This window comes from Colius striatus, chromosome 11 (genome assembly GCF_028858725.1).
Source record: "Colius striatus isolate bColStr4 chromosome 11, bColStr4.1.hap1, whole genome shotgun sequence".
NCBI classification, from domain to species: domain Eukaryota; kingdom Metazoa; phylum Chordata; class Aves; order Coliiformes; family Coliidae; genus Colius; species Colius striatus.
The window spans coordinates 13431460-13458324 of NC_084769.1; the positions used below are offsets into that span (position 1 = coordinate 13431460).

Below are 26865 nucleotides of genomic sequence, written 5' to 3' on the forward strand. Positions count from 1 at the left end.
CCTTAGTTAAATTTAGTATTTAGTTAAATCAACCCCTCTGAATACAAAGGTAATTTGTCAGACCTTTATGTTAAACTCCTTGGATCTGAAGCTTGTATCCTGACAACAAGCTTTGTGTAGACATGGTTTCTCCTCAATTAAATATGACCTGTTGACTGTGGAAGGGCTATATATAGCTTTTCCTTGAAGCAAGAAGTTCCTAATGAAAAACTGTTGAAAGAAAAGGAAACAAATTGTTCTTTGAGCATTCCAAATCTGTGAATCTGTGATGTCTGAGTGCAAATAGAATCCCATAGTCCATAACTCTGCGAATACCTGCAGAATTAAAAACTTCAAATCAATATTCTGACCTTTCTAGGACATGAAGATATCTGTGGAAGAAATCCATGTTGATTTTTGGAGTTAAACTAGTTGAGTTTTTTTTCTCTCCTACTTTTATTAACTGACACCAAGGTTTGGAGTAATTTCACATACATTCCAGCCCAGAGCCTGAAAGTGCCAAGGAAGTGGGTTACTGTGTACTGCTTGAGGATGCCCAACTGTTGATAACTTACACATAGTTTGGATTGGAAACTGAATAGTAGCATATGGAAGTAAAATGTATTTCATGTCAGTCCAGAAAACTGCCAAATTGTGTTTTGATAAACCTTTAGAGAGCTGCATTGTTTTAGTGCAGCAGAAGATGGAAAATAATGTTGTGACATCCCAAAACGCTGCTCATCTCTACTCACTTCTTATTCATCCTGTGACTTTCCTCTAGTTTTCTGCATGGGTCATTTTTTTTGTTGTTTCTTTTGTGCTTTTTTTGTGTTTTTTTCCCTGAAAGGTGGATGTAGTTCCATTTGGTTTTGATCTCCCCCATCATGTTGTCTGTAAAGTATTCCAGCACACATACTGTCAATAGACATGTGCATTCACATGTGGAGTTTTCGTTCATGTAGCACACGGCCATAACGTGATCTCCTACACGGGCTCACCCTTGACATGTGCAATCACTGGACTCTTCAGATTTTTATTACAGCGTGGTTTTGTGCTTTGAAAAGTGCATCAAATCAGTGGCTCTGTTGAGAAGTTGCCTTAGTCCTTTAGTATTGCAGAGTCTATACTTTGATATGTTCTTTGGTAGCAATGTAGGGCAAAATTCATCCCTGAGGAAGGACATGATGGCTTTAGCAGAAGATTTAGTATCAGTATATCTATGATTATTTCTCTCTTTTCTTTCTTTTTTTTTTTTACCAGGGGTTCCATTGTGTGACCTTTGGTAAGCCATGTCATCTCTTGGTGTGATTACATGAATGGTCACATGTATGCCTTCCCCAGTGGCAGTTTGGTTCCCCACTTAAATATATTATGAAGAACCACTTTAGATCTATGAATTAAATGTGCTTGAGCTCAAAATTAGTATTTTTGAGATCATATGAAACAAAGATTTTCCTATCCCAGCCTGATACCTATAAAGAATCCAAGAACTGCTTTCAGTTTTGTCAGGAAAGCCATCACAGTGCATTAGTGTCATTCAGTTGTGTGAAAAGCCCTAAATACTTTGACTTCTGCAGATTGATAAACAGCTTTTGTTTCCCTATCTTGGGTCTGTTCTTCATGTAGTTTCTCTATCTTACTGGCCTGTTTAAAGCTGAGTAGTTGTTCTTTGCTTTCCTTGTCAGAATCCGTGGTGCTGATGCTTGTGAGAGTGTAGCGCGAGCGCGTTGCTTGGGAGCCAGGGATTAGGGCTATTTTCAGCGTGTTAATCCCACAGGAATTGGGCAGCACCAATCTTATCCTTTGTCTGATGTCCCTGAGATTCTTCCAGAAAACAAATAGCTGTGGTTCTAGATATTTATCATCCCACTCTTAGTTCTGTTGGAAACACTAGCTGTGTACTCGTGATTCAGAAGGGATTCTCTGTTTTGGTTTTCTTTCCCCACTTACCTTACAGTGATTTGTTCTGTTGTGGCAAAGGAGCACAGCCATTTGTTCAGCTATCCTCCTCCAAGCCCATCCTGTCATCCTTCCCAAACTGTTAAGAAATAGTAATTCATCCCTGTAGGGAGCCACTTCTTGCTGTTTATTGACAAACAACGTGATGTAAATGTCTCAAATTCTTTTGCTTTATTTACTTCTGGCTCTGTTAAGATCCAAGACTCCCCCAGAGAAATTGTTCTGTTACTGGTTCTCTTCATTGACTCTCTCTTTGAAAACTGTTTGTCATGCAAACTCAACTTCTCCTGGATAGAGCAAAGCCCTGCCAAGAATGCCTTTTCATTTTCTCCAAACTTGTAAGAGCTTCTCTTCTTAGACACATGTTTTCCTATCATGTTCCCTTGCCTGCCAGGTGGTTTTTTTCATGGAGCTTAATTTTGGATAATTTCTCAAGAAATCCCAAAACCTGTGTGGCTTTTTGCTGCTGAGGAGTTTTGGAGGGACAGACAGACTGCAGGAAAGCATCAGATTTGAGTGACAGGATTCCCAAACTAAGTGCTGAAAAGCATCTTTTATCAAGGCATCATGCAAATAGTTTGGGTTTTACTACTCTAGAAAAGAAAGTGGGACATGTCAGACTAAGCTTTACATCAATATATGGTTCCCTTTCCCTCTAGAACTGTCACACTTGAAGCCATTGATGGAATATACTTGATATATTATGGAACTTTAATGTCATTGATTTCATTTCCACCAGCTGTCACAACTCTTTGAGTTCTCATAGTGATTGGTTTTCTTTGTTTCCCTTTTTAAATAACACAATTATCATGCTGGGGGTAGGCTCTTTGGTTCACAGCAGCTTGCACACTCACTGCTGTGGAATGTAACTCTGGGCCCGATTGCCCCTCACTGGCAGCGGTGTAAATCAGTGGTGCTTCTAGTTTTAGCCCTGTTTTGAGGGGGACACTCAGACCCCAGGTGTGCTTTGATTCCATCCATGTCTTGTTACAAGTCACTGTTAGAAAGGTTACGCCAAACCATCTGTCTCCGACTTGACGTTGTTTTTGTTAACGGTCAGAAGCGGATTCCAATTTCATATGTAACATTTCATATACGTTTGGTCTTTAGTATGCTGGATTATGACACGGAGAACCTAAATTCTGATGAAATCTACAGCTCTCTTCGTGGTGTCACAGAAGCGATTGAGAAATTTAGTTTCCGTAGTCAAGAGGACCTGAATGAGCCCATCAAACGTGATGGGAAGAAAGACTGTGATGTTGTAAGTATTCCACTGATTCATTTTAGGTGACATTTTAAAACACTGTGTTCAAACCTGCCTTTGGATTGTTAATGTCCAAAATCCAGTTAATCCTACTGTGTTTTTGCAAGTGTCTTTGGATTATTACTTATTGATTGCTAGCTTTTGATACCTAATTTTGGAGGGCTCATTAAGGTAGTCCCTTGTTCCCATTGAACTCTGGCATTTGTAGGCATCTCATGTGTGAAGGAAAGGGTGCTAGTGTTCCTCAGGCTCAGCATGGCTAAGTGGTGGCTCTTCCATGGAATGTGTGTGGTCAGATCTGTGATGGGAAATGTGAGTTCTTAAAATGCACAGGTGGTTTCCCTCACAGGTTTAGTACTTCCTGTACAGAAAGACCCATAATCAGTCTAGTGCACAAACTTTATGCCACTTTATGCTGCATATCATTACAGAATCATTACAGAATTATCTACCATATGAGATGTGATTTGTTTTAGCTAAATACATGGACTTCAAGATTTATAGGAATATTAAATGATGATTCTAGTGAGGCCTTTCCAACTGGAGATATTCTGTGACAGTTTTGCCTCCTGTCTGGACAAAGAAGTTTACATTAGTTAAGTTAGCCTTCAAAGCTAAAGATTCTTGGTCCAAAATGTTAATTTGAGACCCTTCTATTGTTCATGTTAGCTTGCTAAGCATCATCCACTCTCCTTTATCAGCAGATTGTGAAGTTTCACAAGGAGGATGTTGGCTTTGCTTTATTTCCCTTTCTTAGCAAATTGGTCCTGCTGCAGTTTATGATCTTTGACGTTATGTTCTGGGCAGTCTTAGCAATATTAACTTAAGTTTGGAAATGTTAGTGGAGCTTTTTTCCCTATGATAATGAGATATTTTATTGTAACAGTTATATAAGGGAAAAAGATGTTGATCTTAAGTTGAAGTTTACATGCAAACGATTCTACGCTTCTTCCTGTTGGTGAGTGAACTCTAAAGGAGCTCCACCTTCCACAGAGGCTGAGCAGTGTTTTGTCTTTTCTCCCTGTTTGATCCCACAGGTGTCTCGAGATGGTGGCCTCGCTGTGCCCACCGGTGATGTCCGTGGAAGCAGTGACATGGTGGAAGGTGGAAGGATGGCTTTAGATAACAAAACCTCTCTGCTTAACACCCAGCCTCCCCGCGCCTTCTCAGGGCCACGTGCTCGAGAATATAACCCCTATCCCTATGCCGACACCATCAACACTTATGACAAGACTGCCCTGAAGGAAGCAGTGTTTGATGATGACATGGATCAGCTTCGGGATGGTTTGTATCAGTGCATCTCATAAAGCTACAGGCAGCTTGCTGTTTCTGTTACATTTATGTATGGGTAGTGCTCTTGGATACACACCTGACCATGTGTATGTTGTGCATCACTTTGCATCTGAGTTGACACTTAATGTGAATACTCTGTGTACTCTCATGTGTCAGTAGAGCCTGATCTGTGGCTACTGAGAAAATGTTATACTGCAGGTTTCGTATTCCTTGGCCTAGAGTTTCCCTCAAAGTAGTCCCTTAAGCATCTAAACTCATCTGTAGGGACGCTATTTGGGGACCTTTCACTCTTTGAAACAACACAGTAGCTCATTGTTACTGAGCATTTCATTTAAGTGATGCTACACCCTAGCTTTATTATTTTGCAGTACACTGATGAGTGTACTCAGATCTAAAGAGCATACATGTGATTGCTGGTTTTGGGGGTGCATGCCTGGGAAGAACTGAGGCAGTTCCCATCTTGCAGAAGCAATTATTGGAACTGAATGAAATTCACTCACTCATCATTTCTTCCTGGTTCATTAGAAGCTGCGTGCAGATTCATGAGCTGTGGTGTGATCTTGGTTGGAATTATGGGCTAGCAGGATTCTCTTGCCTGCTGGACTAAGGCCAACTGGAATTTCATGCATTTTGGGGGGTGGGCTTTGTTATATGCACTTTGTTCTGTAAAAGGTTAGTAATCTTGGCATCTTTGGTCTTTTTTCCTACTTCCCCAAATAATTTGCTGCCATTTGTCCTAGAAGTACCCATTGACCATTCAGATTTGGTGGCTGATCTTCTGAAAGAGCTCTCCAACCACAATGAGCGGGTGGAGGAGCGGAAAGGAGCTCTCCTGGAACTGCTGAAGATCACAAGGGAGGACAATCTCGGAGTTTGGGAGGAACATTTCAAAACTATTCTGCTCTTGCTGCTCGAAACGCTTGGAGACAAAGATGTGAGATGTAGATTTATTTTTGTCTTACCTCTCCTATAGATTGCTCTATCTAGGGGGATAGCTCTTCCATGCTAGTTTAAGTGAAGCCTCCTGCAATTGTAGAGCATCTCATCAGTGATGCTGTGCTGCTCATTTTTAATGTTGATGGTTGTCAACCCTGCTTTCATTTTCAGCGTGTTCAGTGATCAATGTTAAGATACTCTGAGGTGTCTCAGTTTTCCCCCCTCCCTCCAGAGTGTTAGTAACAGATAACTAGGAAATTGAACTAGAATCAGAAAATAAGTTATCTGGCACAAAAACTTATAAGGTTTAAAAAGTTGTTCCCTTCTGAGTTAGAATGAAGTTACAAGCTCTTAACTATCTCATACACATTCCCAGAAAAGAAGGAGAGTAAAGGTCCCTAGAATAGATTATTGTTTTCCCCCTATGTGGTTTAAGGATCAAGACTGTTAGATCTCGTGGGATAGAACTCTGTCTCTTGCAAAAATGTCAAGAACATCCTGCTTTTATAGGACAACTTGTTTTGAAGTATTGAAAAAAAGAGCTGTGTTATTATCACAGTTTTACATTTGATGGTTGTTCAAGTGATAATTTACAGCTTAGACTTGTACGTTTTCCACTTGGGGCTGTTTGTTCAGCTTGCAGCACAGTGATATTTGGTAAAGGCTCAGTACCCTGCTGTGCCTTCACATCAGAGCCATGCTTCATCTGAATGTTATAATATTTAGGCTCCAAAGCACTCACAGTTCCTCTTTTTTGGTTTCATCTGATTCAAAATTCATTGCATTTCTTACACCTCTTATAAAGTATTTAGTGTGCTCTCAGAACTTTTAATTCTCCAGCAATGTAGGGATAGTGACAGGAAGGAGGTCGATTTTACTGCTTTAATATACAAGAAACAGTTTTGTTGTGTGAATGGAGCTCAGCTATATATATCTGCCAACCCTGACAAAAGAGGAAGGGTAAAATACATATGATCTGAGCTTCTTCGTAGATTCATGTAATGCAGACTTTTGGGTACAAATTTGTACTTTGTTGCCAAAAGAGTATGGAATTTAACAATGTAGAGTCATTATAATTCTTTCTTGTGTCTGTGACAACAGTTGTTTAACGTGAATTTTTGCACAAAGCAAGGAGTCCAGTTCTGAATTTTAATTGTATTGGTAACACCACTTATTCCACCAGAGCTGGTAGAGTGATACATGATTTCTGGTGGCATTGGAAGCCAGGAGGTTTAACTTCAGATGACAGTTTTGAGAAGTGACTTTTCCTAACGTGACTTTCTCTTGCCACACAGCATTCAATACGAGCCCTGGCACTGCGGGTCCTGAGAGAGATCTTACGGAACCAGCCAGCCAGGTTTAAGAACTATGCGGAGTTGACTATCATGAAAACACTGGAAGCACATAAGGATTCCCACAAGGAGGTGAGTGAGCCTGTCAGTGTTGCTACTGGGAAAGCAACATGGACCTGCCAAAGAAATGCAGGACCTGTGAGACTTAATGGGCAAACTCACTGACTCATCTTGGCAGGAGAACAAATTGATATTAAGTCTGCCAAGTAAGTCTCTGTAAGTGTACTGGGAGCTATCTGGAACTGTAGGCAGCTGTTTATTAGCTTCCCAGGAATTCTTTGCTCATTTTGGGAGAAGCTGAGACCTTGGATTGGAAAGTGCATTTTTCATAGTTTTGTGGAGCACACTGAAGGCACTGTGCTCTCCCCATCTGTATGGGTAAGGATAGGGAGTGTGCTGGAGAACACAAAGCCCATGTTCACGCAGAACTGTGTGTGAAACTTGTATGGTGAGATTTGGTTACACTGCGGAACTGGGAATGGGTGAGGAACAGGAGAAAATAGACAAAGAGGCTGTGCCATTGAAAGGAGGCTGGAGCAGAGGAACAAGCAAAGGGGAAGGTTTAATTGCATTTTCCTTTTGTGAGAGAACTTGTATGTAAAACAGTATTATTCTGGAGTAAAACAAAAGTAAAAAGCGATGATGATAACATTTGAAGCAGATCAAATTACCTTCAAGTCCATCTTTGTAGAGTGACCACCAGGCTGCATCTTTTAATGCATATTGCAAGTTTGAACTAAACTTGGAAGGTGCCACATGAATTTCTCTGTGTCTGTAGTATCTTCATTACCAAAGTCCTTGCTTTGAAATCTAAGACACCTAATTCTTCTCTGCATCAGGCTTATCCTAAACTGACAACTTTAGGCATCTCATTCTGGAGAGCGTTGGCCATGATAAAAGGTTATTGTATAGATGAGACTGCTCCAGAGCACTGCATGACTGGCACAAGGTTATGTTAGCTATGTGTAGCAGAAACTATGCTGTTTAAAAATCAAAACAACAAATCAAAACAAGAAAACACCCTCAGGGAAAGAAAATATCAGACTGGATTCCTCTAAAATGCAAAAGTAGAAAATGTTTAGTCCTGTAGTGAATGAGGAGTGTTGTGCTCTGCCTGCCTTCCTCTCCTTGATTTAGAGCCTTTGCACTCCTGTCATTTTCAGTTCAGAGTAATAAGAGGCAGTTGTAAATTGATTTCCCGATAAAGCAGTCAGACAAAACATTATGTTCTGAAGGAGTGCCTTTTATTGGCAAGTTTTCCTGGTTGCATACTTCTCAGCTCACCTTGACTCAGTGCCCTTTGTAGTTTGAGTCCTCCAAAACTGCCATTTCTAGCAAGACTTTTCCAGATTGTCTCTGGCATTGGTTTTAGTGCCCCTTGAAAGTCACTGTCCTTGTGGGACTGGTGGGCTTCATAGAAATCAGGCAGGATGTTGAAAACATGACACTCCATGCGTCATCTCCCCAATGTTGTATTCTTCAGTGCTTGTGGTATGGAAGGGTTCTTCAGGATTTGTATGAGGTGCCTCCTGAGGAAAAGCAGAGAAGAGTTAAGTCTGCTAGAGAGAGAGTGAAGTAGAAGCCAGGAATGAAGGGATGTGAGTTCTGGCACTACTTTATAGAAGAGCTGTATTACCATCAGAAAGTAACTGCTGTGCTGTACATAGCATGGTTTTAATTTACAATGGTTTTGTGTAGCATCTTTGTAATTTAAATGGATCGTATTTACAACTGCTGCAACAAGACCTTTGGGTGATAGCTGTTATGACAGGATGCTGCAGGGATCTGTTAAATAGTACAAATAAATAACATAAATAGATTCCAAAACCAGGAATCTATTTTGCTGTCTGTTGCTAAAAGTTGTGTGCACAGCTGTATTAAGTGGCAGCACTGGTGTGGGATTTTTTTATTCTATACATGTTTGTTTTCTGATCCTCATGTCAATGGGACTTTCAGAACCAGGATGCAGCCCATGAAAGGCATCATCTGTCTGTCAGTAGTTTGAGAATATCAACCAGTATGAAGCTAAGAAAGGTTTCCCAACCTGCACTTGGGTATCTACATGAGCTAGGCTAAAGATATACCTGGGAATATGCTTTAGGTATTTTTACCTGTAGCTGAGGCTTGCTGATTCTGTTAAGTCTGTGAAAAATTAACTGAGAGTCCATTGGGACGTAGCACAGTTGGTCAAACTTGTAGCCCTGGGCCAGAAGGTCACAAGTTCCCATTCTGTGGTGGCCCTCCAGCTCTCTCTCCCTGCTGACTTTGCAGTGCTGCTCTCTCTAGGAGGGTTGGAGGGACTGCCCTTTGATTTGATCTCCCTAAGCAGGAGATTAGGTGAAGATTCACCCGTTGGTGACTGAAGGGCATTTTCAAAGAATAGCTGAAAAAGGAAAGGGAAGACCTGAGAGTCTATTGTACAGTTTTCTTTTTCACTAAATCAGAGCAATGGTAAAGGCAGAGGCCTTAGACAACATGAAGTAAAATCTTCCTCTAGACTGTAAACACTATTTCAAGGAGAGATGCTGTATGATGTGATTAACACTACAAAGTGTTAATCCTTGTTGCAGTGATGCCTTGATAGGATATCACTCCAGGGTTTGTTATGTGTCTGGGATGTTGCTGCCTTGTAATAGAAAACAGACATGATCCTGGTTTGAGATCCTTTGGTCTGCAACAGGCTATAGAAGTTAGTATTAAATTATTGTTTAGAATGAGGTGTATCTGTTCCAGTCTTTCTTACCTGAGTTTCCTCTTCAGCACAAGGACCGTTAATTGCCCCAAGTTATTGCTCACGTTTTCCATTATGGAGAATCAACCCAAAGTCACCAAGCAAAGAGAGTTCGAAGAGGAGCAGAGCACAGAACTGCTAGTCTTGGGCACTGTTTCCAAGAAGCCATTGGGAAATCAAAAAGGTCCATTTGTCTACCCAAATTCCAATACTGCTGCTGTTCAGCATGGCCAGAAGGGATCCAACAACAAATTATAACCAACGCATTGACCACAAATATCAGCAAATATCACCCTCTCCTCCAATTAAGTACCAATATCTAGTTAAAGATTGATTGAAACAAAGAGGGTGTGAGGTTTTATTCCAGGTTATATAATTGGAAGTATGGAAGTAGTGTTAGCATAGTTAGATATTTTAGGATACCTGGATAATTGACTGTTTTCCAAGTCCAAGCAGAAGATTTTAGACAGTTGGATCTTTGCCATGGCCAGAACTCTTCTGCCTTCTGTCGCTGAAGGCAAGGTCTAGGATCAGTGGAGCAGCACAGCTAAGAGCACCAGTTCTCTTTCCAGGGACACAGTAGAAGAAAACTTGGTACTTGAATGCTGCAGTGCAGCTTGTGAGTGCAAATGCAGGAGACTGGCAAAGCACAGACCTCAACAAGGATTCAAAATTAATGTAACCTTGGGCTACAGACTAGAAGACTCTGGACTGGCATCTATATGTAGTTTGCATGGTTTTTTACCTTCAGCCTTTTTTTACACTGTTTGTAGGATAACAGTCTATTCAATGCTTTTGATTTAAATGGGGTGATGTGAAGAGTCAAGCCTGCTTTAGTCACAACCCTAAATATTTATGGGGGTTGACATGTAAATGCCTTTCACTTACTTGTGGAGCGTTAGAACGTAACTGAAGTCGTGGATGGTATTAAATCTCGTTGATTTTTATCACTCTTTGTTTGGAGTTATTTGGAAGAGAACCATCTTTCTGTTGCCAATTAGTTAGTATTAACTCATTTGTTCCAGTGTACTTACTCACCCATAACTAAGCAGCTGTCTGCTGACCTAATACCACTGATGTGACATTGCTTCAGATTCATACCAGCAAAATGAGTATAAATTCTTCTTATTGAGTATATTACAACAGAAATAGTTCATAAGTTTGAGGAACAGTTACAAAGTGAGACTCATAGGATAGCTAATTCCCCACTTCTGTCTCTGCCTCTGTTTTTCTCTGCAACTAAGCCTATAGACCTGGCTGGTGCATGTTTTCTACATGTGAGGAAAGGTGATTGTGTCATGTCTTAGATTTCTAATTTTGGTCTTTTTTTTTTTTAATCAGAAGGTCCAGAAGCATATTGGGCTGTAACATTCTTTGCTGTAACCCTCTAAAAGAGCTATCCTTTAACTTACCACCTTACCATCTTGCTGAGGTGCTTTTAGATTGGCTTCTGACATTTATAAGTCGATTTGCATATGTCCTGGTGACGATATGATCTGTGTAGGTTTCTGCAAAATATAGCTTCCTAAAGAAAAAAAGCACTATATGATCACAAGTCTTTAAGGTTAATTGATAAGTAGTCCATGCTAGAGGCTGCCAAGTGTTGCATCTTGGCAGTTGTTTGTTTCACAGTATATATTTAAGTACTTTTTCTAATTCCCAACATGCTTCAAATAGTTAGTGCACAGGAGCAGTCTAATCTACTTCATCTCCCCTGAATCCTTTGTAAGAATCACAGTGTTTTTTCATTTGCTTAGCACTCCCCATTGCTGAATCCACTTCCTGCTTTGAAACCAAGTTCTTAATTGTTTGTTCCTGTCTGGATCAGACTGTAAAGCCTTCAGGGATGGGAGTTTGCCTGGTTAGGTATTTGTAAGCCTCCATCCCCTGCAGCTTAGATTATGCAGGCTTTAAGTAACCACCTCTAGATGGCAAGAATTGGCTTTAAAACATAGCCATGTGTTTGCTCAAAAGCAGAACCTTGTTCCTCTGCTTAATGAACTTCTCTAGCACCCTGTCTTTCACAGTAGCTTAGAAAGCCTCTAAGTTTTCAGTGGGGTTTTACCTTCACTGCCTCACCCTCTCTGATTTTCTGAAGAGATGGCGCACTAGCAATCATGATAAGGTGGTCCAGATGGTCCTACATACAGCTCTCACCTGGGTGTACAAATGCTGCCCAGAGTGTTACACTGATGCCCTGTGTAGTCTGTTAACCATGTTCTGCCTTAGGTGAGTCAGGAAATAGTTTTCTTTCCTTATTTGCTACTAGCTTGTCTCTTCAAAGCAGAAAGCTGCTGCATATTGACCAAGAGCAGATTACCACAGGCAAGCAGCTTGCTGCAGCCACTGGGCAGCAAGCAACATCTGCAGTGCACTGAGAGTAAAAGCTGAGTAGGAGAAATTAAATGGAAGAGATGAAGGCTTGGTTCTGGCTGTCTTAAGCAAACAGGATCTCATGGTTTCAGTGAACTGTGAACCAGGTAAACCAATGTGAATGGCCCAGCAGATTTTTTAGAACATGGATGTGCTTTTGTTTTGAAAGAAAGGGATCTGTGTGGCTGCCTTGGACACCTTTTCCTAATCCTGCACATCAGCATATCCCCTCCCATTGAAATCAGAAAGCATTTCATGTGCTTGTTCCTGGGTCTGCCTAACCTGTTATTCTAAGGTTTACTCCTTTAAAACAATAAGGAAGACATTGTTGGAGGTGAAGAGCTTATCTGTGTGCTGTATCTCTCTGGCTCCATGGATGTGAATATGATTCCTTCCCTAAAGTAAAGAGTGGAAGTGTAACTGTTCTCTCTCTTTGAAGACTGACTGGAAAGGTCTCAATGCCCCACAAATGGGTTGTTTCAAGGAACCCACCAGCAAACACAGCTTGTGTTACTCCAGCAGAATCCAGTCTCTAGTGTGTAGAGTGTATGGTAAGCAAGCATTTAGAAAGGAAGACAACCTGCTTCTTTAAGGCAGTGCTATCTTTTAGATCTGCATTCCTGGGCTCACCTGCCATGTGTTGAATGGTATTGAACTATCCAGTTAAGTTATGGTTTGCTCTAAGCTTTTACTGGGAGGTAGAATCACGTTTGTGACATACCTTACACACAGCTTAATGTCTGTGTTTTATTAAAACACTGCAGGCTCTCTCTATTCTTGCTTCTTTGCCATCCTTTTGAACTTGTCTGTTCCAGGTACCATCATCACTTGATGACTTTGCTAGGAGGTTTTTTATTTCTGAGATCACTGAGAATAATTATATTTGGTCAGATATCAAGTTTACTTTTCTTGCTACCTTACCTTGCAGTGACTAGCAAGAAACAGGCATACAACGATGCTTCTCTGAGGACAGACTCACTCCCTCCAGTGGTCTGAAGCTTACACCCTTCCCCTGCTAATGCTTCTGCCTGCCCCTCTGGATTTTGGCCTTTGTGTTTTTTCTTCAGTAAGCTTGTCTGATTTTTAATCCTCTTTGGACAGTTAGCTGCCCAGTCTGAGAGTGTAGCATAAAACACCTTTTCTTTTTCTTGAATTTAAAGGATGCCTTTCATATCCACTACTTCTTTGTAGTATCTGCTGCTAGTGTGAGCCATTCCTGTCACTTCCCAGTGTGTATCTGTTGATCTTACCTCCAAAGATGGGAGGAAGACTTGTTCCTTGATGCTACTTGCTCCTTTCAGCCACTCATTGTAAGGTTGTTTCACCCTACTGGTCCGGTTAAAGCCCCAATTAAAATAGATGTTTGATGTTTTTGATATTGTGTGGTATGTATAACATGCAAGACAAAAGTGTTGTGCCTCACGGCAAAATCTCTTAGCTAAACTCTGCTATGATTGCATGCTCTTGTTGCCAAATGGCCTGGCAGTTTGTATCTTTTGATAACACACTTCCCTCTCTGTGGAAATGCTGCTGACTTCCCTGGCATTACCAGGTGAGTGGGACTCTGAGCATGCTGTGTAACATTCAGAGCTGTGTTTTCCCTCATGGGCTGTGCAGTCTGGGTGGCTGAATGTTTTCTTCTGCCAAAGCTGGAAGGAAAGGCTTTTGGATGGGGCTGGTACTTGCACTGCAGAATGGTGGCATTTGGCGTTCTGTGCTGGCAGGGATGAGCTTGTCTTTTTTGGCTTACTCTCAGCTGAGCCCTACCTCTTCCTACACCCTGTCCCCTCCCAGCCATTTCCAAGGAAGCCAGGAGCTAGTTACCTGCAGAGGTTCTGATTCAAGCAAGCATGTAAGTACACGCCTGACTCCCGTTGACGTCAGTGAGGCTTGAGCTTGTTATTAAACATATGCTTAAGGGGCTTGCTGAAGTGTGGCTCAGATGCAGACTCTGCCAGATGTGCTCCCGGAAGACTTGGAAGCCTCCCTGGTGTTGCCACATTTACAAGCTAATATCAGCAGGAAGCCTACTGGGCACGTGTGCCACGTCCTGCTGTGTCCAGAGGGAAGACGCTTCATGGAGAAGGGATGTGAAATACCCGACTGCTGTGCAAATGTGGCCAGATCCTTGCTAGAAAAGGACAGCTTTGCTAGAAGGAGGGCTTGCAGGGGCATAAATAAATCTAGCACCTTTACAACTTTTCTTGCTGACCTTATGGTGCACAAAATACACAAAACCTCTGTTGCTGTTGGAACCCTGGCTGGTTCAGTGAAAATTTTCAGCTTTATCTTAACCCCTTACATGTGGAATTGGCAACAGGCTTGTAAAGAAAGGTTTTGGCTCATACATTTGCCTTACACGTGCAACTTAACATGCATTTTAAACTTCATGCACATAGGATGCAGAGCTGAAGCACAGTATTACTACCTACTCCTGTCTCAAAGCTTACAGTAGTGTATTTGAGATCTTAGTCTGACCAAGAGTAAGTTGTGATCTAGTCAAGCTTTTATTTCTCAGAGTGTCTGTGAAAACATTTACTTGACAATATTTGATGGTGTTGCAAAGCAAAATTCTGAGCAGCCCATGTCCAAATATTTAGGCTAGGTTTTTTGGTTTTTTTAGCTAGCAACTTGCTCGTGAATCTTCAATTGATTACAAGATATCTGGGCTCTCGAAGTCTACTGCACTGTTTGTGGAAAGCTTGATGGCAGCAGTATTTCATCACTTTGAAAGCCAATGTGGCTGGAGAGCTGTCTTGTGGAAAAGGACTTAGTGGGGGTGTTAATTGACAGAGGCTGAACATAAGCCAGCAGTGTGCCCAGGTGGCCAAGAAGGCCAATGGCATCCTGGCCTGGATCAGAAATAGTGTGGTCAGCAGGGACAAGTTGGTGATTGTCCCCTTGTGCTTGGTGCTGGTGAGGCTGCACCTTGAGAGCTGTGTCCGGTTGTGGGACCGTCACTACAAGAAGGACATTGAGGTGCTGGAGTGTGTCCAGAGATGGGCAACAAAGGTGGCGAAAGGTCTGGAGAACAAGTGTGATAAGGAGCAGCCAAGGGAGCTGGGGATGTTTAGCCTGGAGAAGAGGAGGCTGAAGAGACGCATGATCACTCTCTGCGACTACCTGAAAGGAGGTTGTAGCAAGGTGAGGGTCAAGGTGATAGGACAAGAGGAAACGGGCTCCAGCTGTAGCATAGGAGGTTTAGATTGGAGATTAGGATGAACCTTTTCATTGAAAGGATTGTTAAGCATTGACAGAGGCTGCCCAGGGAGGTGGAGGAGTGACCATCCCTGGAGATATTGAAAAGAGGCGTAGATGAGGTGTTGAGAGATATGGTTTAGCTTAGTAATGGGCTTGGCAGTGTGAGGTGAGTGGTTGGAATTGATGATCTTAAAAGTCTTTTCCAAATGTTACAATTCTATGAAAAGTTACAGTGCCAAGAAGTGAATTCCTTTAAAGGAAACCTCTTGGAAGCTCCTGAATTTATCCACTCCAGCAATTCAACACCACAGTTCCAAAGCATTGCATTAGGTTTCCCTTAAGTACTCAAGTATTGCTCTCTTTTCTCAACAAAGTTACATAGTGCTTCCTCCTAAGCTAGTACTGGCTTACATGGAAAAGTATTAACTTTCTCATGTGTGAAATGGAAGAGGAGCCTGCAAAAAAGTATAGGTGAAAGAGAACTTGCTGGAAGTGGGAAAACAATCGTTCTGTTTTGCTTGGATGCTAATTCACACATCTTTCAGGATGAAATCTTTTTAATATTGACCACATTGTGGATTGCCATTCTTTTTGGAATATGGATACCAAGAGCCAAATGGATGAGTTTTATTTTTTCCTGGGTACACAATACCTTGTGGCCACTCCTGTCTCAGGGAGGTAGCTGCCAGCATGAGTGGAAGATTAAGGACAGGCTTTGTAGAGGGAGGTGGTCTCTTCTGGTCACTGTTCATTGCTGCTATCTTCAAAATCAATTAAACCTTTCTGGAAGATGTTTTGTATTCCAGGCAGGGAGACATTCTTGTCCTAGGGAGGACAGAGATAGGCTTTTAGATGCTTCTGGTTTGTACATTATCTGCAGTAGTTACCTAAAAATACTGAAGGCTCACATTCTCTTGAGGCTTTGATAGAGGTACATCTGCCTATGGGTTTCCTTAGTCAAATAGAAATCCCTGAGTTTGATACCATGACAGTGTGTGGAAGAGGGGAAGGAGGGGAATCCAGCAGCTATGTCTTCAGTCAAAGTGATGGGAGACTTGTGGTCTGATTTACTTGCTTTTTTCACTATTCCCTGGCCACATTTCCTAGTGCTGGTTTCAAAGTATCGACTTCAGACAGCCCCAGGTGGTCCAGCTTAGGATGGGAGGACTGGATGAGCTTCCCACATGGTCAGGAAAGAGAGGTTGCCTTGAAAGGCTGTGTTAGTACTCCTGGGCTCAGAGCTAGGATCTGCCTGGGAGATCCTAAGCATGAGAATTCGTGAATGCTTCTTTCTTCTTGGAGTTGAGATGTTGGATTTAAGTTTGCCCACAGGGCATCTCTGTCCACTCAGGATTTACCCTCCCTTAAAAGTAAGCCCTAAGAAGAAGAGAGTGAGATAAGATGAGCAAAAAAAGCATCCCCCATCTTTTGTACTGAAATAGTGACATGGGGAGCAAAGAGTGTGTGATTTGTGCCAGGAAGAGTGCAACCAAGAGGAAGCTTCATTTTGTTGCCTGACAATTAGCATGGGCACTTGAAAAAAAATGAACTAAAAAGTGCCTTCCCATCCTGTTTTTTTAATTCAATTACTGCAGAATGTAAAATGAATAAACTCTTATGGGAAGAGAGATCACAATCTTCTGTCAGCTACCTGTCCTACCCGCTGGGGAAGAGGGTGAAAGTTTTGACTTTGCCTTCCCTCAGGGTAAGAGTAGAGTTGAATTCAGGATCCCCCTTGTTTCATGTGACCACTTTACAGTGTGGGCTACTTGCAGAAGGTGCTTGCCACCACTGTTCCCATGTGTTCTTCCTCCCACATTGTACAGTGATCCCAGTGCTTCCCTAGTGGTTAGATGTGTTGAGAGCACTGCTGCCTGGTCAGGGCCACTCCAAAGCCTGTTTGTGTCTGTAGCCCGGGTTTCATTACAGTAGAGTTTGGGTGGGAAATGGCAATACAAGTCTGTGCAGGCCCACGAGCATCAGCCTGGGCACCCAAGCACTCCTTGGGTGAGATGAGCACTGAAAGGTGCAATGCTGTCATTCATCTTCTCCAATGTGGGATCATCTTCTCCAATGTGGGATATGCTAAGATTTCACTGGACAGAGTGCTGACCATCTTGTCTAGGCCTTGCATTTGCCTATAACAGTTGGACAAGATGATCCTTAAGATTCCTTCCAACCTGATATTTGATAAATCTATGATTCTAATATTTAAGGAGACAAATTTTCTATTAAGCCAAAGCTGGTGGGTTTAGGTTCTTTGATGGTGGCTGGAGAAATGTTCTCTTGCTGCTTCTAGGGTGGGGTACCTATCTGCCCTGGGTGACATGGAGCTCTACCAGACTAGCCACAGCTTTTGACACAATTTCACTAGACAGGATAGATTTTTTTAACACTGGCTGGAACAAAGGTGTCACTGGAGGTGAAGGATGTGAAATCTCTGAGTCTATCACCTCTTGACAGAGTCTCCAAATGAACATCCCCAAGCATTTCCTGCCAGTTACTCCTAGTGCATGTTGGTGGTTTTGGCTGTGACATGTGACCTCATGAACATAAGTTCTTTCTCTGCTTTCATTCCAGGTCATCAGAGCTGCAGAAGAAGCTGCTTCCACTCTGGCGAGTTCCATCCACCCAGAGCAATGCATCAAGGTGCTTTGCCCCATCATTCAGACTGCAGATTATCCAATCAACTTAGCTGCCATCAAAATGCAGACAAAAGTCATTGAGAGGATTTCCAAAGAATCGTTGCATCAGCTGCTTCCTGATATCATTCCTGGGTTGTTACAGGTACAGAAACCCATATCACAGATGCTCCTGAGCACAAACCACCACTGAGTAATTTGTGAAGTCTGTGACCTATGAGAGAATGATGGACTCTCTGGGGCCTGATTTTGGTAAATTCATTTCAGTCCCTCAAAGTTTTTATATTTGAGCTTTTTAAGTTTTTGAAGCTAAGGAAAAGAAAACTCAGATCTTATGTGTGTGTTCCATAATTAGATGCCTTGGCCTGACTCCTAAATAAGCTGGTAGCAGCCACGTAACACACTTGAGAGTAGGAGTTAGCCACGTCTTACGTCCTCTCCGTGAATCCCAAGCAATACATCTTGTAGTCTCCTTTTATTCTGCTGAGCTTCTGTGCTTTGATTGTTCTTCGCACTAGAATATGCATCCCAACAAGCTGGCTAGTCTTTCCCTCTTTTCTCTATGAAATTGGGATTGAACTACTTGCTGACTTCATTCAGCCTCTTTCATAACCCTCTCAGGCTGGGTGGGGAGCTTTGTTTTTGCCAGTGCTAAGGCTTGGTTTTACATTGTGAGTTTAGCTTTTGGCTTTGGCTGTAGCAGTGTTGTCTCTGTTCTGCACAAGCAGCTGGCAGTGCCAGTGGGCTGGGATGAGCCTGCAAGCAAGAAGGAAATAAAGAGGAGGTAGCGACGAGGGAGGAGAGAGAATGTGTGTGTGTTTACTGGGGAGGGATTGCAACAGGAACAAATCAGTCAAAGTAACTGGGGAGACATGTCTGGGTGGGTATGCCTTCAGTGGAGAACTGGGATAAAGAAGCCTCCTCATTGTGAGCACAAAAAGTTGGAAGGACAAGAGCAAAGTGGGAAATTCCCCTTGTGCATCCCAGCATTCATCCCATCTGCAGAGTCAGCTTTTGCAATTCTTTTCTTAAATCGCAGTTTCTGGGAATCAGACAATTCTGTATTGATCTCAACTTCTGTTGTAAAAAGTTTCCAGCCATAATTGTTGGAGACAACATTCTGAACAGTGGAGCTTCAATGCACCAGAAACTTTTGGGAGCAACTTGCCTTTAAAAACACAATTATATTTGTTTTATTAAATTCTGTGTCTTAGGACGGACGTTGTTTTGGAGCCTCGTTTGCCATTTGTCACCTTGGAGCTGACAGTGATGTTTCCTCACTTTAGAAACTCATTGTAATCGAAGGAATCTGCTCCTTGTGTTTGGGAATTATTTTGGGATGCTTCTGGCTGAAGGACTGTGTCTGAAGGGGATGACCTGTGTCCTTCCTTACTGTGCTGAGGGTATTGGTAGAGCGATGGAGAGACGTGGGATGGGCCAAAGCCTGTATCTCAGCAGCCTCCGTGGCCTCCATGGCAGATGGGGATCTCCATGCAAGAAAAGAGCTTGGCTGGGGGTAGTCACAGTGCTTGGGTGGGTCCTGATGCAGAGCCTTAGGTCCCGCAGAGCTGAGGGGATAGAGTTGGGCCATGCACTGCATCTCAATACTCTCAGGCTGAAGAGAGCTCTGAGCCCATGTCATCTCCTGAGTGCGTGCTCTTAAGCATTGGGCTGTGTTATTAAATGCCAGAAGCAGCAGCTGGTCCCTTAAGAGCAAGCTGGTGATTCCACAGGTGGGGTGATGGTCCCGTCGGTACATATGGAGCTGACTCTTCTGGCTCAGCACCCACCAGCACACAGCCCTCTCGGGCCTCAACACCGCAAGGATCTGCCTGCCCCCACGGGAGCAATTTGGGATGCACCTAAAAGCAAAATGCCAGGCCCACAGGGGAACTCGAGGTCAAGCAGAGGCACCTGATAAGTTGAGGATAAGTTTGGATTGGGATCCCCAGAGAGCCCTGTGTCCTGACTGTGTCTCCATGGATGTTATGCTGTGGGACTAGGCTCAGCCTTTTTTCCACCTCAGTCTGTATTTTGTTGCTTCTCTGCACTCACATGATTCTCCTGCTTTTGTAGTTCAATGCCCTTTGAGGTTGCAAGCTGTTATTTCAGACTGTATTTTGGCCTCTCAGCTACAACATCAGCCACCCCTGCGAGCAGGGTATCTGCATTTCTCATGGCATGGCTGATGAATCCCTGCCTGAGTTCAGGACTGGTGTCACCAGCTGCTGAGTGATCTGGTGCCTAGCTTGAGCTCTCCTGAATTTACCAGAGATCTGACACACCTACATGGGTCTTTCAGCAAGTTCTTTTCTGTGGTATAACCTACCCTGATAGGTGTCAAAAAGTTCCAGGTTACAGAGACGGTTGATCTAACAGACTAGCACTATAATTTTTTGCACTTTGTAAGACCTGCATAGAGCTATTTTGTCCAAAGAGATATTTGGGTAGCATATCTGTTCAAAAAATATGGTTCTGGTTTTCATGTTCTGTGTGATATAACCATCAGACCATTTTGCTGCATCTCTGTGTGTAACTTTGCCCTCAGGAGCAGGACTGGTTTCCTTTGGGTTAGATCTGGGTCAGGAGAGACTTTTCTGAAGGCAATCTGGGAGCATCCAAGAAGTCCTGACCATCCAGAATAACAAATGGTTATCTGAACTGGACACAGAAGTGTGTAAAGAGTCCTAAAGCTCATGTTGGGAAACTGTGTGTTGTTGCTTAATGCTACAAATAACAGGATAGTAATAACTCATAACATGATAGTAATAGCTAATAATGAAAGGAATGGAATAGGCTGTACTGGTTGATTGTATTCTTTCACTCTGAGTATTCAGGTTGCAAACTGTTCCATTAAACAGAGCCTTTCTGACAGGTTAGCTACACTTGCAAAGGGTTCATCAACTCTTTAGTATATTGCTCTGCAAGGGTGTTGGTGAGCGCTGTTTGACTTGTGACCTTTTTTCCTTGTTTCCTAGGGTTATGATAACACGGAGAGCAGTGTCCGTAAAGCTAGTGTATTTTGCCTAGTGGCAATATATTCAGTAATTGGAGAAGAATTGAAACCTCATCTCGCACAACTCACAGGAAGCAAGGTACAAGAGTAATGTGTCCCTGGTGTTTCTAAAAATAGCCCTCTGAATGGCTTGCACTACTCGCAGCAAGACCGCCAGCTTCATGGTAGCTCTGGGTCAAGTTCCCTGTACTCTTATTAAATCCTATCTCAGCCTCCCAAGCAGCACTAGGAGAGCACAACAGTTGCTCAGCAGTGTGAGCATTTGAAATCCCACTAGGAAGATTGTGCTGAGGTTCAGAGATTGGTTCCATGATGCGTTTGGTTGTATGTAACTGCAAGCTGCCAGCAAGCGAGCCCTTCCCGCTGCAGCCATGTTCATCTTGTCCCTTCGGTACTGCATCCCCGGGGCGGCTGTGCACTGAGGTGGATCGGGCAGCTGCTCTGGCTCAAAACCACATCTGCAATCCCCATTTGTGAGCTTTCAGCCCGCTCTGCAGCTGCACAGGTGATCTGGATGGGAGGGTAGGTCCCCTCAGCAGCAGGATGTGAATATGGCTGGTGGAAATGCACGTAAAGCTTCACTCTTTAATACCATAGCAATGTGTTCCTCAAGTGACCCATCAAAGGACTTTGTGCCTTGGAGTCAGATGAGCAGCAAAATTCCAAGATGATGCTACAAGTGAAACCAAGTCCTGATTTATCTCTGTCCTTCAGACAAGAACTGGCATTTTATCTTGAGATGGGTGATGTTTTATTGCTTTTCAGAGCTGCTGGGGAAGCTGTCACAAGATTTTTGTCTCCTGTTTGAAGTCATCATAGCCAAGCTTTCTCTGCAGTTTTATGATGAATTCTGCATGGGGTTTTTTTGAAGTAAACCTCTGCATATGAATAGCCACTTAGTTCAGAGGACTTTATTCTTTTATTTTGAAGCAGCATTTCTTTCATGGGTAGGAACTGTGGTGTAGACCAAAACAACCTGAGACTGAGGACACTTGGATTTTGTTTGAACCGAGTCTTTAAACTAATTACTTGTGCCTCCAGATTGCTCTAGAAAGAGACAGCTGTGATTGCTGAGGTTTACCTCATTGTATTTGGGCAGTTAGGAAATCTCCCTATAAAACATTGTAGAAATTATTATCCCAGTATCCTAGGTGCCGTGGACTTAGTCCACCACAACCAACTATAAACATGTGAGTAATTCTCTGGGTTTACTCAGACTGCCTGCATGTTTAAAGTTAAACGTGTGCATGAGTCATGGCAGGATCTGGAGCTAAGGTGGTAGGCACAAAAAACAAACCCATGCAGAGGAAGTATACAGTCATAACAATGGGAGTTCACTAGATGTACTGGGTTAGTGGAGATATTGAAATGTCATTGAAAGTGAACGCTGGGTAAAAGCATGGAGAGCTGAGGGTGTTTTCCAGGAGGGCCCGTGGCTCCTGGTGTGTCAGCAGCCCCACTGGCCTCCTTGGGAATCCCACTTGCCCAGGACAGGTGGCACAGTTAAAGTCTGTCAAGTGAAACATGAGAGGTTTTTCTAAATCCCTTCAAATCTGTCTGTAACTTCATGGAAGTAATTCTGAAGTACCCTCAGCTTTGCTCCTGCTTCTTCTCCAGAGAGTCCAGTGTCAGCTCCCTGAAAACTGAGCTCTCTGCAGAACGCAAGTTGTAATGTTTGCAGTTGACTTCTGTCCACATCTTTGTCCTGACATCATCTCCTCATTTATTATTCTGTTTCTTTCTTTCAGATGAAGCTACTAAACTTGTACATAAAGAGGGCCCAGACTACCAACAGCAACAGCAGTTCCTCTTCAGATGTTTCAACGCACAGTTAATGGAGATATGTGGACATGTGTGTAGACTTAGAAGCAATCAACGGTGCCTCTCAGAGACCTTTCTGCTACTCTTCACTGGCGCGCTCCATCAGCTCAAGGAGGCCACGCAGATATTTATTGCAATCAGTATTTTAGTCCCTTAAAAGCTTTCATGTAGAATCTTACTGGTACTGAATGTAAAGGAAACAAGGTCTGTGTTGCAGTCTTCATTAAAAGTGAACAACAGAAAGCCTTACTTAAACATATTTGTATAGCCTGCTGAGATCTCGGATAAATATGTTTAGGTGAGCGTTCTAAAACTGAGTCTAAGAACCGGGACACACATAAAGGTCAAACAAATCTTGTTGGTTTAGTTCATACCCAGTTTTGGTTTCTGTGTGCTAGTTATCTGCTCTCTTCCCACAGCCACAGCCATTCTGGCTTGTTCTCCTTCTCTTACAAGTCTTGTGGTTCTCTTTTTCTGCTCCCTGTTGCAGCTTGCCTAACCTGCAGAGCTCTCTGTGAGGAGATCTTTGCAGACGTGGCTGTGATTCCAGCCTCAGATGCTTTAGTACAGAGAGATATCAAGTGAATAATGAAACAGTCAGTTCTTTTTAAACACCTGAGTTTTTTGTACATAGTTCTGACCTCTGATGGGCTGATTTCTCTGTAACCCCTCTGCAGCCAGCTGTGCTGTGCAAAACAGGTGGGCTCTTGCTCCCTTCATTGACTGTGTAAATATTCCTCTCTTCACAACCCATTTGGCTCTTTCATATGTTCAGAAGACTCTGGATTACTTGTTACTCCCCAAAAGGAACTTGAGTCCCAGTTGTTGGACAGATGCCTGCGAGTGGGCCGCTGGAGTCTGGCAGGTGAGGGTTGGATTAGGCTCTGAGGGTATTGGTGGGAGCTGGCAGGGATGTGGCTCAGCACTGCCTTGGGAGGATACCTTCATTTTGCTCGAAGTCTGTAGCGTCAAAGGGCTGATCTGATGCTCTGACCTGGCCCACTGGTGTTGGATGGTGAAGGGCTTTGTTTCCACAACTCCTTTGTGCTTTTGTCCCAGAGGACAGAAGAGGCATCCAAAACTAAACAGCAAGACCCCATGGAAGCACCTGCCGAGCCAGCTGGGATGGTGCTGGTTGCCTGTCACAGCTCCCTTCCTGTGCCTGAAAAGCTTGTGGTGCTGTTAGCTACCTTTGGAAACCTCCTTCTTCCTGGCCAGTCCCACGCAGAGTCCTGCTGGGAGCTTTGCATTTCAGAGTGATGCAGAGGGCCCTTGTTGGGCAGTGCTTCCAGCAGGGTGCTCTGGGTGAGGGTGTAGCTCCAGCAGCCTGATGACACGGACCAAGCCAGAGCCAAACCAACAGCAGTTGAATGCCCATGGCACCACCCTTTCCCAAAGGGAGAGCCTTCTGTTGGCAAAGGGTGAGCTTCCCTTGCCTCTGCCTGTAACCTGGGGGAAGCAGGAGGTTGCCAGTGCTGTGTTTGGTCCTGGGCTGGATCCTGGCTGATGGGCAGGTCATCCCCCTGCCGAAACCTGCAACGGATCAGAAGTGGAGTTTTTTCCCCAGTGCCAGTGATGCAAGAGGGTGGTAGACCTGCAGCTTACAGCAGGGATGGATGTGTGCTCCCTGGCTACTCTCAGTGCAGCAGTCTCTCTCCAGCCCCCTCCACATCCCCTTTGGGGAGCTAAAGGAATACCATGCTGAGGAGAGTTTCCAGTAATGCAGCAAGGGATTGCAATGGAAAGGGTAAAGCCCCATTGTCCTTCAGTCCTGAGGAGCTGTGCTGGGAGGTGACACTTGGTGCCAGCTCCCCTCCCAGTCCCCGGATCTGGGAAATGGTGGGGGAACTGTGCAGGATTGGGCTGCAAAGCTCGACAGTCTCTTTCCTTGCTGAAGGGAGAGCACAGGAGGTGAACTGTTCCTGAGTTTGTCAGGATGCCTCATCTTTCCCATGGCAGGAGAAACTGGCGTCCCAGTGGGTGGGGTTTCCCCCAGGGTCTTCCCACTGGCTCACCTAAGGTAGGATTGGCTGCCCCATTGCTGGTGTCCCTCTTTCTGTGGACCATTTCTTTTCACCATCTTTCAGTATGCTTGTTAGAGTATTCTTTTTAATTTTTTTTAATGATTCAAATATTTTAGTTTAACACACATTTATTTTCCCTTTTGAGGAAATATTCAGCCAACTTGTTGGCAGCAGTTAGCTGTCTTGTTTCAACTTTTAGGAGGGGGGTTGTTTTTATGTTGCTGTTTGTTTTGTGTCTCTTTTTTTTTTAATTTGTACTCTAACTGCTTAGTATTGATGCCTCTTTCTCCTCATCTCAGTTCAGCGTCATCTGTTCCAGTTCTGGGGTTCAGAAGGTCAGCATAGCAATTAGTCTCTCCCAGCCGAGATGGAGCTTTGTCCATCACCATTTGCTGTTTGGGTTTTGTTGTATTCTTGGGTTGGTTTTGGGTTTTTTTGGTTTGGGTTTTTTGTTATGTTTTTTTTTTGAATGGCACACTGTAGCAAACCTCCAGGAATCGAATTCCTACCCAAATGACTTTATATAGTATTTTATAAAATCCTGTTAGTATGCACTGAGAGTGAACGCACTGTAACGTCCCCGAAGGGGCCCTGGCGCGTGTGCTGGCTCTGCAGCCGGAGGGAAGGGCCTGTCCTCGGGGGGAACTGCGGCTCTGCACTGCCCCACGGGCCTGAGCTGCCCCACAGGCCTGTGCTGCTCCATGCCACGGGCACAACCCGGCCTCACCTTCTGAAGCAGGTCCCGTTCTGTTTGTCAACAGATGCTCATTCACGTGCTACTTAATTTTGTTTTGTGAGTCAGTCGAGGACTGTTCATCCTTTGAGTACTCTAGAAGTATGCTGTACCTGTACACAGTAGAAAGCATTCTGCTTAGGTATTTATAAATCATTGCATACCATGTACATAGTGAGGGTTGTTTAGTATGTCGAACATAAACCTGCTTATTTTTTTGTGTCTGTGCGTTTCCTTTGAAGTACTCAAAGGGCTAACTCCGAATGTCACCCTCTCTGATCTCCAGCGTTCCGACTTCAATGAGCTGTACAATCATTTTGTGTTCTCTTCAGCAAAGCATAAAGGTCTCTCTGTCTACAAACCACAGTGTCCACGCACTCTTGCAGAGAGAAGGCTCTGCATGCTGGCAGTGCCTCACCGCACCGGTGAAGCTTGTGTTCACCTTCTCCAAGCAGTAGCCTCCTACTGCAGCTGCCTTTTCTTGGTTTTCTTTTTCTTGCTGCCCATGATGCAGGGCTTCAATTTTTCGTACCTTTAAAAAAAAAGAGAAAAAAAAAAAAAAGTGTATTTTCTTTGCCCACCATGCTTTAAAAGTCTGAATGGGAGCAAACTCTCAGCAGACAGTGGCTCCTGGCTGCAAGGTTGCCGAATTCTCCGACGTGGATGTTTTTTCTGCCATTGGCTGCACCAGTGCTCCGTGGGCATGGGCAAATACCGGCTCCATCCACCCCACAGGTCTACGTACTGTAGTTCTCATGTAGTGCAGAAATATCGAGGCATGTGGCTTTTCTTAAGGTACACTATGTGTGCTTGCCTGGATTACAATACAATACGAGACTGTCTTTTTCTATTGCTTATTCCTAGCTTACCCAATAATCCGTTACCAGTAACGTAACTCGCATCTTTGTCATCGGAACCTTTTTCTCCCCACCCCTTTATTTATCGAGCATAATATTACATATTAAGGGACAGAAAACTAGACCTTTGTAGTATACAGCAGGACGTTGCTAACGATGTTTTAAAGGGGAAGTAAAACCCGCTCTGGAAGATGCCAGCCATGAGAAATGACTTTGGCACCGTGTTCATGCGCATGGATTTTTGGTTTCTTCTTTTCCGTTTTTTCCGCTTTTGTCATGTTACATCCATATCTGTATTTATATCTTATTTGTTTCACTTTTGAGTGTATCATGGCAATTGTACAGATGGTTTTTTTTGTTAACATTTACGTGATAGAATTTGCTAAAAAAAAAAAGAAAAAAATTAAAATAAAACCTTTTGAGTTTGCCCTAGAACCAGTGCAAGTTGGGTTTCTTTTGAAGCTGGGGTGGTTTAGCCTGGTGTCTTGTCCACCAAGTCATAAAACCATTCCCCCTCCCAACCTGGACAGGAGAGAGAGAAATATAACAAACAGCTTGTGAGTTGAGATAAGGACGGAGAGATCACTCAGCAATTAATGTCACGGGCAAAACAGACTCAGCTTAGGGAGAAAAAGGTTTGATTTATTAAAGGAACAATAAGAGCAGGGAGGTGAGAAAATAAAA

The 26865-nt window shown here is 43.4% G+C and overlaps 1 protein-coding gene across 1 annotated transcript in view; it reads left to right on the forward strand.

Annotated features, from left to right (window-relative positions):
• Window positions 1–26616, forward strand: part of CLASP1 (cytoplasmic linker associated protein 1) — a 182200-nt gene extending 155584 nt beyond the window's left edge. The window contains exons 32-38 of the mRNA XM_062004923.1: window positions 3049–3199; window positions 4240–4486; window positions 5236–5429; window positions 6727–6855; window positions 17669–17875; window positions 20709–20825; window positions 22495–26616. Of these exons, the coding sequence (XP_061860907.1) occupies window positions 3049–3199; window positions 4240–4486; window positions 5236–5429; window positions 6727–6855; window positions 17669–17875; window positions 20709–20825; window positions 22495–22581 (1132 nt within the window). The 3' untranslated portion in view covers window positions 22582–26616. The remainder of the gene's footprint in view (window positions 1–3048; window positions 3200–4239; window positions 4487–5235; window positions 5430–6726; window positions 6856–17668; window positions 17876–20708; window positions 20826–22494) is intronic.
• Window positions 26617–26865: the final 249 nt, after the last annotated feature.